Source organism: Crinia signifera, chromosome 6 (genome assembly GCF_055691185.1).
Source record: "Crinia signifera chromosome 6, ASM5569118v1, whole genome shotgun sequence".
In the NCBI taxonomy this organism is placed as follows: Eukaryota; Metazoa; Chordata; class Amphibia; order Anura; family Myobatrachidae; genus Crinia; species Crinia signifera.
Window position 1 is genome coordinate 26,897,242 of NC_139222.1, and position 13,375 is coordinate 26,910,616.

Here is a 13,375-nt window from a genome sequence, read left to right on the forward strand (position 1 = left end):
GTCCATTGCCTTTCCTTGTTATGCGTTCCAGAGCGCTTCCTGTCGATTCGGTCCATTGCACTTGGTTATGCGTTCCTGGTGTGTACTTCCACTAGATGGCGCTGCCAACTAGTGATATATTCGTGTGAATACAGCTGACGTTTTGTATGATAGTTACAGGCGAAATAAAATACTGTCTTGACAGTGTTATTAATAAAGTTCGGGGTTTTTAAACAATTGTAAATTGCTTATAAAAAAGGTATAATTAGCAATTTTCTATGATTATTTGGCTGGCAATATATGCTGTAAATGGGAGAAGTGAGAATTGTTATTAATTAAAGCACATCCATCTTATGCTTTCCCCTTATAAATCCAATGGTTATCTCCACATCTCCAGTACTAGGAATGGTCATCAACCATCGATGGTTGGCAACTGACAATAGTTTGGCATTGATGGTGGAAATGTGTGTAAAGGAGTATTTCAGTGTGGTGTAATTTGAATAACAGACACTACTGTACAGAGTAATGTGCATTGGTACTATTCTGTAGTCACGCCCCTTACACATGAAGCCACGCCCTTTTACTTATGGATATCGGCTTTGGGGTACTTTACCCTATCCTAGATTGGCACACTGCCTTCCGATTGAGGCGTGGCCATATCTGGGTGGTCTCTTCCCCCATAGAAAATGAAATATACTAATTGATCTAGATTGTGTCCAGAATAAACAGCCCAGCTCACATCAGGCCGCTTGGACACTTCCGGACGGATGCGGGACCATTTGTCTACAACAAGAAGATAGACAGCCATTAGGTCGACACCATTAGTTCGACAACTCAATAGGTCGACACTGCCATTAGGTCGACATATCATTAGGTCAACATGTCATTAGGTCGACAGTCAAAAGGTCGACATGGGGGTTTTCACTGTTTTTTTACCCAAATGTCGACACAGTCGACATGGACACAGTTTGTAGTGAATCGCAGCCCCTCGCTTCGCTCGCGATGCTTCGGGCATGGTGCCTCGCTGCGCTTGGCACACTATTCTATTCTCACACCACGCCCTAGTGGATGGTAGGGCATGAAATACCACCTGTCGGCACATGTCGGCTCAAAATACAGTGAAAACCCCATGTCGACCTTTTGACTGTCAACCTAGACACTGTCGACCTAATGGTATGTCGACCTATTGAGTTGTCGAACTAATGGCTGTCTATCTTCTTGTTGTAGACAAATAGTCCGGATACCCTTCCGGACCTGGGGAATTTGTACCCGCTTCTCAACCCACTTGGCGCCTTGATCTTAATTTCTGCAGAAGAAAATAAATAATGCATGTAGACATCTGCTCATGTTATTGTCCTGCCCCATACATCTTTGTGTACGCACCAGCACCTAAACCCACCTTTTAAATTAAATTACTGGGGGTATAACGTGGATAGTGGAGATATGATGTTGTTAGTGGGGGAAATGTGTGTTGTGTGTGTGTTATGCTTTATACTTACCCTCCTCTGGTGAAACTATAAGTCCCAGCATGCCTTGCCAGAGTTTTGCTATAAAGAAATGCTAAAACTGTGGCACTGCATGATGGGATATGTAGTTTTACAACATCTGGAGAGCCAGAGACTGTCCAGGCCTGTCCTAGTCTGTGCGGTCTGAACAAAACTAATGGCGGTATGGGCTATATACTTGGGAGGGTACAGATAACAATCCTTGACTGGAATGACACCCATTTATCGGCTGGGCAGCCATCTTGGCCTGACTCTCAATGAAGCAATGATCCACGTTAAGCCGACCACTAAGCATAGGTAGTCGGGGGACACGAGGTGTCAGCAGCTGCCGGTAGAGTGGAGTCGGTCAGTTTGGTGCAGGACTTTTGCCTGCCTTATGGACATGGAGACAACTGTGACAGGTAAGTCTCACATTGTAGCACACCACATACATAGTCGAGACAGGATTTCAGGCAAATAAAAACTTTATTTATAACCTTGTGGTACGCACAACAAACAAAACACAGCTACACACCGCCTGGTAAGAAAGCAAAATGTCCCCGCTTAAAACCGGAGGCAAAATTGGTATATTTTATGTATATACACTATGAGGAAAATACTCGCAGTAAATTTTATATGAGATATATTTGGATATTCATACTCCAAAATAAATATTACACTGCAACGAGTGCTACTATAGACATCTCTTTTTAGACTAGCTACTGTATTCTTAGCTATTTAACTCAAAATCATATTCAAATATCCACAACTTTATTTTCAGCACTGCAGCAGACAGCCGCTGTGTAGGTCCATTTTATTTTAATGAGTAACCCTGAGTTAGTTGATACACTGTACCATATATTTAAGTGGTTTACCTCTCTCTTAGAGGGTATATTAATTGTGTCAGATGATACGAAGTGGTCTTTAACAGTCTCATAGGATGCTGCTTGAAAGAAGGTGGCAACCTGATCTAATGGTTGGTGTATACGGTCAACTGATGTCGACATAAAAAAATGTAGACACTCTCAGAAAGCCGACAGGTAGGCTGCGGAACAGAAAGGTTAGCATCAGGCACTAAAGGGAAGGTTATGGGCAATATTAACTGCCGGAAATGACCCAGGATCAGCTGGACCCACCATATAGGATAAGTAATCACTGGAACACCATGAATATTTTGTTGACATGCAATCGTGTCAACATTTCATCAGCGCTGACATAATCAATGTCAACAAAATATGTGGGTCAGCACGAGCCAGTTTATTAGAGACTGCTGTCATGTAAACAAATGAGGTATTAAATGCATAAAATAAAAATTTTTTTAAACACCTTTCCCATAAACTACCTATAAGAAGGATTGGGTACAATATGTCGACAGTAACAAGGTCCAGAATGACTACGTAGACATGGCAATGCCGACACTGAGATACTGACATGTAATTTTATAATCTTGTAGAAGTACCATTACACATATGTCGAGATCCCAGCGTTGACATGGCCATGTCAACCTGGTCACTGTGGCCCAAGTGGCTGTCGACATGCTGACGGCATAACTTATAGAAAAGGGTGGGGAAGGGCCCGCACAGCTGGATTAATTATAGTTAATTAATCAAATTTTGTTGTAACCAACATAGAAACCACATGGTCATGAATACTGGTGGTTATTTGGTTGGTGGTGCGCCCAGCGTTCAGTAGCAATAACTGAGGGTGGGTTGGTTTTGTTTGCAAGATGCAAAACAAAAGAAAGCAAACGCTTTTTGGGCGCACTCTTTAGAAAAATGTGGAATTAATTTATTTAAAACATAACTTTTATTATGGACTTGTTAAAATAAGACTGCATGGCGCATAAATACAATAAACATCGTTCTGCATGTGCAATTCATTTAATTTATTGTTGTGTGGTACTTTTGGATAATAAATGATATATCATATATCAATAATATGGAAGAGATACCCACACATATAATTTGTCATTAATTGCATATAGTCATCAAAGGTATAATGACCTGAGTGACCAAGGGTGGCAAAAATGAGTTATTGGTCCCCAACTGTGAAACAGCTATTAATGACAAATTATATGTGTGGGTATCTCTTCCATATTATTGATATATGATATATCATTTATTATCCAAAAGTACCACACAACAATAAATTAAATGAATTGCACATGCAGAACGATGTTTATTGTATTTATGCGCCATGCAGTCTTATTTTAACAAGTCCATAATAAAAGTTATGTTTTAAATAAATTAATTCCACATTTTTCTAAAGAGTGCGCCCAAAAAGCGTTTGCTTTCTTTTGTTTTGCATCTTGCAAACAAAACCAACCCACCCTCAGGCATAACTTATAGACCCGCCAGCTGTTGTGAAACGACACATCCCAGCATGCCTTGCCATAGTTTTAGCATTCCCTAACAGCAAAACTGTGGCAAGGCATGGTGGGACTTGTAGTTTCACAACAGCTGGAGGGCCATCGTTTAGCCATGCCTGTTATAGACCATCAAACCCGTTCATCTGCATTAAATGGCTCATAGGGAACAGGCTGCAAGTTACCGCTGAAGCTTCTCTGGTGGACGGACTGGTGTCGAACGAGGTCCGAGTGGCAGGAAAAGCCTTTGCTGCATTTGGGGCATGAATGCGGCCTATCTCCGTTGTGTATCCTCTGATGCCTCACCAGGGCGGATTTGAACGAGAAAGCTTTTCCGCAGGCAGGACAGGAAAACGGTTTCTCTCCGGTGTGGACCGTCACATGCCTGACCAGCTCCGACTTGCAAGCAAAACCTTTCCCGCACCCAAAACAAGAGAAGGAGACGTCTCCCTGGTGGACGACCCGCTTGTGTTTGGCAAGGCCGGCTTTCCGCCTAAAGCACTTCCCGCAGTCGGAGCAAATGAACGGACGGTTACTGAAGTGTCTGCTCTGATGCTGCAAAAAATGCTCGCTGCTATAGAACCGCTCTCCGCATTCCGGGCAGGAAAACGACTTCTCTCCGGTGTTAACCTCCTGACCTTTGCTAACTTCCGGGTCACCGCCGTCCCGCTTTCCGTTCTGCCCCGACTTCCTGTCTGCGTGTATCTCCTGATGCAACATAAGGTGAACGTTGGAAATGAAACTCTTTCTACACACGGGGCACACGAACAGTTTATGACCCGTGTGGGTCTTCTGATGCGAAGCGAGACCGGTACTGCTAAAGAACCGCCTTCCACAATCGGGACATGAATACGGCCTCTTTATGTGAACCACCCGATGCGTTACCAGCTCTAACTTACTGATAAAACCTTCTCCGCAGTGGTGGCATTTAAATGGCTTATCTGCGGTCCCGGGTGAATGCGGCCCAGGTTTGTGGCTAGCGGACATCCTCATGTCATCACACGGGAGCGATTTTGCTGCTTGCGGACTTTGCGGCGCTGCAGCCAGGTTTGGCCGAGCGGTGCCGGACATCACGTATCCAGGGCAGATGTACGATTCCGGCTGTGCATGAACAGTCTGATGATTAGTCAGGTCTGACTCACTAGTGAAGTGTTGCTCACATTTGGAGCAGACGTACGTCCTGTCTGTGGTCTGCGGCGTACCGAGGCTCGAATACTTTGGTTTATTATATGGCCTGTTGAAATTATTTTGGGGCTTTTCTGGGATATCCTTACAGTTTGTCTTGGCATTAAAAGCCCAGTGATACGGTTCCCCGGTAATGGTGTATTGTGTCTGTTTGCAATCTGCTGCGGTATCAATGCCTGGTCCGTCTTTGCACTGCGTCAATTCCTCAGGAACAGCAGCGGGTGTATACTGTGTGTGATCTGTAGGTGTACGGATATATTCTGAGCTGGTTTTATGTACGGCTGATTTCTCCTTAATCTGAGAAGACCTAGAACGCCGGTGATCTATGGGTTTGTAAAGTGTATCTGTGAGGTCTTCTACATCACAGGATTTATCCAATGTACGAGTGGGTGGAGATCGTGTATTCTCCTTGGGTGTATTAAAGTCCTTGTCGGATTCCGCATTCATTTCTTTCAATCGGCTGGTTGTATTTGTGCCAGGTGATGGGGATATAACAACGGTGCTCTCACCTTCACCTGTACACTCCAATATAGTATCGCTGGTGCAAAGCGCTATCGGTGTCTCTTCAACGTGCAAATCTGTTTAAAACAAGTGCGTTCTCTTAGTAAGCATTTTCAATTTACATATGAAACATGGGTAATTATGTAATATCTGGGCTCCCGAGTCCGCTCGCCACGCTTCGGGCACAGTGGCTCGCTGCGCTCGCCACACTATATAAAATCAACTCCATGCGTAGTTGGATAGTAGGGGTATGAAAAAATGGGGTGCATTTAACATGGGAGCCCAGATAATACATAAGTACCGAAACATGTAATATAACCATATATATATCATTTATTTTAAAATAAACTTCTTACCCAGCGATGGCCGGTGATTCTCCATCATTGCGTCCTTGTACAGATCCTTGTGTCCATCTAGATACTCCCACTCCTCCATGGAGAGATAGACAGTGACATCCTGATACCTTATAGGAACCTGACACAGACAATGATACAGTCATCACCCAGACACCTTCCCCCAGTGATACTGTACAATGTCCCATCTCCTGCAGTCACCTCTCTGGTCATATCCCCCGATGTTACTGTATAATGGCCCATTCCCAGCAGTCACCTCTCCGGTCACATCCCCCGGTGTTACTGTATAATGGCCCATTCCCAGCAGTCACCTCTCCGGTCACATCCCCCGGTGTTAGTGTATAATGTCCCATTCTCAGCAGTCACCTCTCCGGTCACATCCCCCATTGTTACTGTATAATGTCCCATTCCCAGCAGTCACCTCTCCGGTCACATCCCCCGGTGTTACTGTATAATGTCCCATTCCCAGCAGTCACCTCTCCGGTCACATCCCCCATTGTTACTGTATAATGTGCCATTCCCAGCAGTCACCTCTCCGGTCACATCCCCCGGTGTTACTGTATAATACCCCATTCTCAGTAGTCACCTCTCCGGTCACATCCCCCATTGTTACTGTATAATGTCCCATTCCCAGCAGTCACCTCTCCGGTCACATCCCCCATTGTTACTGTATAATGTGCCATTCCCAGCAGTCACCTCTCCGGTCACATCCCCCGGTGTTACTGTATAATACCCCATTCCCAGCAGTCACCTCTCCGGTCACATCCCCCATTGTTACTGTATAATGTCCCATTCCCAGCAGTCACCTCTCCGGTCACATCCCCCGGTGTTACTGTATAATGCCCCATTCCCAGCAGTCACCTCTCCTGTCACATCCCCCGGTGTTACTGTATAATGTCCCATTCCCAGCAGTCACCTCTCCGGTCACATCCCCCGGTGTTACTGTATAATGTCCCATTCCCAGCAGTCACCTCTCCGGTCACATCCCCCGGTGTTACTGTATAATGTCCCATCTCCAGCAGTCACCTCTCCGGTCACATCCCCCGGTGTTACTGTATAATGTCCCATTCCCAGCAGTCACCTCTCCAGTCAGCAGCTGGATGATCTTGTTGGTGAGTTCCAGGATCTTCTGCTCATTGTCTTTTTCATGTACCATTGAGTGAGGTGGAGGCCCTGGGATGAGGCTCTGGGTCCTGCCCAATCCTCCTGACACATTGTGGGGGCTGCTGTTGGATGTTGCACACACACTGCACTCCTTCTCGGCAATGTAATTCTGTTTATTAAAGAAACATGAATGAATACAAGTATACAGGTAACGGAACTTTGAGAGAACCCGTCAGCGTTCTATTCCCAGAATCCCTCACCTTCCCAGTAAGCAGGTGGATTATCCTCAGGGTCAGGTTTAATATAGTCTCAGTCATGTGACTCCGCTTTTTGTCCATTTTCGAGAAGAAAGTCGGATGGTCTACATAGGATACTTTCACGTTGTCTTTTCTACATACAACCTTTCCGACGGACATTAACTCTCACATTCCTCACAGTATGCCTGAATAGGAGAGAGACAGATAAAGAAAATGCTGGATGTGAGAGGAGATTACTAGCTGGTTATATGTGGAATACAGTCAGCTGCAGTGTGTACGGTGTGTATTATATCTGACTGACAGGAATACAGTCAGCTGTAGTGTGTACGGTGTGTATTATATCTGACTGACAGGAATACAGTCAGCAGCAGTGTGTAGGATGTGTATTATATCTGACTGACAGGAATACAGTCAGCAGCAGTGTGTACGATGTGTATTATATCTGACTGACAGGAATACAGTCAGCAGCAGTGTGTACGATGTGCATTATATCTGACTGACAGGAATACAGTCAGCAGCAGTGTGTACGGTGTGTATTATATCTGACTGACAGGAATACAGTCAGCAGCAGTGTGTACGGTGTGTATTATATCTGACTGACAGGAATACAGTCAGCTGCAGTGTGTACGATGTGTATTATATCTGACTGACAGGAATACAGTCAGCAGCAGTGTGTACGATGTGTATTATATCTGACTGACAGGAATACAGTCAGCAGCAGTGTGTACGGTGTGTATTATATCTGACTGACAGGAATACAGTCAGCAGCAGTGTGTACGATGTGTATTATATCTGACTGACAGGAATACAGTCAGCCGCAGTGTGTACGGTGTGTATTATATCTGACTGACAGGAATACAGTCAGCCGCACTGTGTACGATGTGTATTATATCTGACTGTCAGGAATAAAGTCAGCAGCAGTGTGTACGATGTGTATTATATCTGACTGTCAGGAATACAGTCAGCTGCAGTGTGTACGTTGTGTATTATATCTGACTGTCAGGAATACAGTCAGCCGCCATGTGTACGGTGTGTATTATATCTGACTGACAGGAATACAGTCAGCAGCAGTGTGTACGTTGTGTATTATATCTGACTGTCAGGAATACAGTCAGCAGCAGTGTGTACGATGTGTATTATATCTGACTGTCAGGAATACAGTCAGCAGCAGTGTGTACGGTGTGTATTATATCTGACTGACAGGAATACAGTCAGCAGCAGTGTGTACGTTGTGTATTATATCTGACTGTCAGGAATACAGTCAGCCGCCATGTGTACGGTGTGTATTATATCTGACTGACAGGAATACAGTCAGCAGCAGTGTGTACGTTGTGTATTATATCTGACTGTCAGGAATACAGTCAGCAGCAGTGTGTACGATGTGTATTATATCTGACTGACAGGAATACAGTCAGCAGCAGTGTGTACGATGTGTATTATATCTGACTGACAGGAATACAGTCAGCAGCAGTGTGTACGGTGTGTATTATATCTGACTGTCAGGAATACAGTCAGCAGCAGTGTGTACGATGTGTATTATATCTGACTGTCAGGAATACAGTCAGCAGCAGTGTGTACGATGTGTATTATATCTGACTGTCAGGAATACAGTCAGCAGCAGTGTGTACGATGTGTATTATATCTGACTGTCAGGAATACAGTCAGCAGCAGTGTGTACGGTGTGTATTATATCTGACTGTCAGCAGCAGTGTGTACGATGTGTATTATATCTGACTGAGAGGAATACAGTCAGCTGGCGTGTGTACGATGTGTATTATATCTGACTGTGAGGAATACATCGAGCCACAGTGTGTCCGTTGTGTATTATATCTGACTGACAGGAATACAGTCAGCCGCACTGTGTACGATGTGTATTGTATCTGACTGAAAAGAATAGAGTCAGCCGGCGTGTGTACGGTGTGTATTATATCTGACTGACAGGAATACAGTCAGCAGCAGTGTGTACGGTGTGTATTATATCTGACTGTGAGGAATACAGCGAGCCGCAGTGTGTCCGTTGTGTATTATATCTGACTGACAGGAATACAGTCAGCCGCACTGTGTATGATGTGTATTATATCTGACTGACAGGAATACAGTCAGCAGCAGTGTGTACGATGTGTATTATATCTGACTGTCAGGAATACAGTCAGCAGCTGTGTGTGCAATGTGTATTATATCTGAAAACAAGCATAAAAAATAGCTGCAATATAAGCTGCATTATGCATGACTAAGAAACAAAAACCACAGTACCGCATGCCTGATGGAAACACATCGCTATTACCTCTGGCCCTATATGTATTACATATGACTTTGTGGCTAAAGCTGTAAAACATTTCCCATCTAAATGTTTATTATGTGGTAATAAAACCCATCCCAAACCGAATATTGTATGTGAATGACTGGAATATAAACAGAACATAACTATGTGTGGACACCGAGAAGAACTCCATAGAAATAAGTAACTACAATATGGATGGGAGTGAGCCCACCACACCCACCCACATAGATTCATAGACACAACTTTCCCATGGTGCTTAGCGGGCACACAATATTGTACTGATCACATTTACAGCATTAGAGTGCAAATCCCATATAATGTATTAGAAATCATACCTAACCAGAGAATATTCTCTTTGATGCACAGTTCGGATCCCGGAACTGAAATCCAATATGATGCCCTGAACACAAATGTCATCCGGGTTACTATGCGTTCCACCTGGCTGGATTGTTTTGCGGTCCACGTGTCATCCTGATTGCGCGGCCCACTTCCCTTCACGCTGTGCGTTCTATCTTACTTCCTGGTTGTGCGTTCCAACTTTCTTCCTAGTTGTGCGTTCCACTTGACCTTCTGGATGTGTGTTCAGTCTACGAGGCTCAATCTACGAGTCTTTGGAACGCACAGATACTTCCGGGTCAGAAATCAGTTAACAGGACATATACAGGTGGATTTATCTATCTATCTATCTATTTATATGCGGGCACCTGTCTGATATTAAGTACCAAAAGTCAAAGTGGAACACAAAAATCAAGGTGCAAAGAGAAGCTAAAACAAGTAGTCAATTTAACAATACATCCCTTGATCCAAATTTACTGAGATACGAGGCCTATTGAAGATAGGATGTTGCCTATAGCAACCAATCAGATTCTATCTATTATTTTCTAAAAGTGCTTAATAAATAATAAGTAAAATCTGATTGGTTGTTATGGGCAGCATCCCATATCCAATGGAGCTTCCATCTTGTGTGTTTAATGTGCTTTGGAGAAGGTTGCATGATTTAGGATGCTGAAGTGTTCATACTCAGGCCACTCGGATCGTATGGAAAAATAATAAATAAAACCAATGTGAAGAATAGTTTTTAAATTTAAAGTGAGGTTTAGTGGCCTTGCTGAAGGGATAAGGGAGGGGCGCACCAAAACTCACACTCAATGGTGGAGTAACACTCCTTTCTAGGTTTCTTTTTAGGAAAAGGTCCCAAAATTGCCATAGATTCCTTAAACTTCTCATAGAGTGGGTGGGTTGTTAGACATATAAAGGTTTCTTTAGGAAACATCATTAAAATGTGTATAGAAAACTGGCATACCCTACTCACAGCTTATGGAAATTGTAATGGACCTGTAGCAGTCTCCTTACCAGCCTGGGGTAGACCATCGGGCATTTAGCTTGGCGTGAGAGCTTGCTAGCAGATGGCATGGCTCCATTTGTGCCAGTAGGAAAAATAAACACAACACAATTATGTTTAGAAATGTTTTTTTTTTTTTAAAGGGGTGAAATCACCTTGTGCAATGAAAATAATAGGGGTAGATCTGGTCCGGGAACCTATTTTTTTAATTTTATTCTAATGCCCCCAAATGGAGGAACTTGTGGTTCTCCAGCATGCAGAGCAGGCTTGCTGGGACTTATAGTTCTACAGCAGAACTGAATACTTTATTTACGCTTTTTTTTTTTACACTATCAACCCAGTACCCACCTACCTGGGGTGCCTGGGATAGCCTCGGGCTTCAGCCCTGGCTGAGGGTTGTACACCTTTATTGCGGCGGGGGTCCCCACTTTCCCAGCAACAGTGGTGATGCTTTGGCTGGGGGACCACAGGCTGTGGAATTTACACCTCCACCTGCCTGTACCACATCATTTACACCTCCACCTGTCTGTCCCACATTTACACCTCCACCTGCCCGCCCCACATCATTTACACCCCCACCTGCCCGTCCCACATCATTTACACCTTCACCTGCCCGTCCCACATCATTTACACCCCCACCTGCCCGCCCCACATCATTTACACCCCCACCTGCCCGCCCCACATCATTTACACCCCCCACCTGCCCGTCCCACATCATTTACACCCCCACCTGCCCGTCCCGCATCATTTACACCCCCACCTGCCCGCCCCACATCATTTACACCCCCACCTGCCCGTCCCACATCATTTACACCCCCACCTGCCTGTCCCGCATCAGCTACACCTCCACCTGCCTGTCCCGCATCATTTACACCCCCACCTGCCGGTCCCGCATCAGCTACACCTCCACCTGCCCGCCCCACATCATTTACACCCCCACCTGCCTGTCCCGCATCATTTAACCCATTTTGTGCTTTACAGAAAAGTTCACCTGAAAACTGACATGTCATTATTGGCCAGATTATGCTAATTAATCCCTTAAATGCAGAATCAGTCATTAGGTGGGGTGCATTGGGGGTTCTGCACTGCACCCCATATTTTCACTCCACTATAAATTTCCACAGGAAGAGCAACGCAAGATTGTATTGTAATTCACAGTGAGAACTTCTCACAGGACCCAACTCACACCTAATTGGATCGACCCAATAGAATAGGTAGGTGCCAAATGCTAATATTCTATACCAGGCACGTCCAACCTGCGTCCCTCCAGCTGTCATAAAACTACACATCCCAGCATGCCTTGCCATGGTTTTAGTATTCTCTAATAGCAAAATCGTGCCAAGGCATGATGGGACGTGTAGTTTCATAAACAGCTGGAGGGCCGTAGGTTGGACAGGCCTGTTCTATACTGAATCACATGATCCATAGTAGGCGATCCCCAGTCTTAATAATTATATATATATAAGGAGTAAAGGGACAAAGACACAGTTGCAATAAGAGCGTATTCTTTCCGCTAAATAAATATCATAGGAGTTAAAACCTAATCAATAAAAATCTCTAAACACCAATGTCTTGTTGGCAATGGGAGATACTGATTAGGGAACACGGTACTATGTGTACCGTGGAAGTACGAGACGCTATATACTAGTTCAGGTCACTTCTGCTTTCTATATAGGGGTATTTACAGTGTTATGGTGAGTGGAGACCACAGCAATCAGCAGACAAATATCAGTTAAGGTGCGTACACACGGGGCAATATATTGCTCAGCAATCATATTACTCAGAGTCCCGTTCTCATCTGCGACCAGATGAAAATGTCACACTGCCGGGAAAAGCGGCAGTGGAAGTCACTGGTCGGAGGAGCTTGCTCCTCCGACCAGTAACCATTAGGGGGCTGAAAACAGGAGCGCGTACCCGGCGATTTATCGCCGGTGCACACTCCAATCACTGGCAATATGGTCGCTCAGCGACCATATTCCAGCGATACTTGCTATAATCGCCCCCGTGTGTACGCACCATTACTGACACTTAGATAGTTGTGTTAAAGTGCTGCAAAGCCGCATGATACGCATGTTATGACGGGCGAAGTGCGGCGTAATTAGCAGACGTTCCATGATTAACTGGGCACGATTCTCTACACCAGGCCTGTCCAAACTGTGGCCCTCCAGCTGTTGTGAAACTACACATCCCAGCATGCCTTGCCATAGTTTTAGCCTTCCCTAATGGCAAAACTGTGGCAAGGCATGATGGGACTTGTAGTTTCACAACAGCTGGAGGACCGTAGTTCGGATATGCCTGCATTAGATGCATCCTCCATTGTATAGTGTAAGGATCACGTCCATCACACGGACACTGGGAAATCCCCCACCAATGTATAGCACCATGCTGTGTTCACACGTCTTATAGGGCCTTATTCAGACCTGCTCACTAGGCTGCGTGTATTCGCTGCATAACGAGCAGGTAAACACCGCGACGCCGAATCCCCTGGCCGCTCACCATCGAATGATTTTTTTCCACCCTTTGC

At 44.8% G+C, this 13,375-nt stretch overlaps 1 protein-coding gene across 1 annotated transcript; it reads right to left on the reverse strand.

The window, feature by feature from the left end:
- Positions 1 to 3,772: 3,772 nt before the first annotated feature.
- Positions 3,773 to 10,136, reverse strand: LOC146010155 (uncharacterized). The gene is made up of 5 exons (XM_083151116.1): positions 9,845 to 10,136; positions 7,232 to 7,413; positions 6,949 to 7,140; positions 5,871 to 5,988; positions 3,773 to 5,591 (listed from the first exon to the last, which is right to left on the reverse strand). The coding sequence occupies exons 2-5, from the start codon at positions 7,385 to 7,387 to the stop codon at positions 3,961 to 3,963; spliced, it is 2,097 nt and encodes a 698-aa protein (XP_083007242.1). The 5' UTR covers positions 7,388 to 7,413; positions 9,845 to 10,136; the 3' UTR covers positions 3,773 to 3,960.
- Positions 10,137 to 13,375: the final 3,239 nt, after the last annotated feature.

Bases quoted from the DNA above. Each gene is read 5' to 3' on its own strand.
- LOC146010155 (XM_083151116.1), bottom strand. From the start codon at position 7,387: ATGTCCGTCGGAAAGGTTGTATGTAGAAAAGACAACGTGAAAGTATCC. The intron at 7,141-7,231 runs GTGAGGGATTCT...TTTAATAAACAG, and splicing joins TCCACCTGCTTACTGGGAAG to AATTACATTGCCGAGAAGGA. The intron at 5,989-6,948 runs GTGACTGCTGGG...TGTCTGTGTCAG, and splicing joins TCCAGCTGCTGACTGGAGAG to GTTCCTATAAGGTATCAGGA.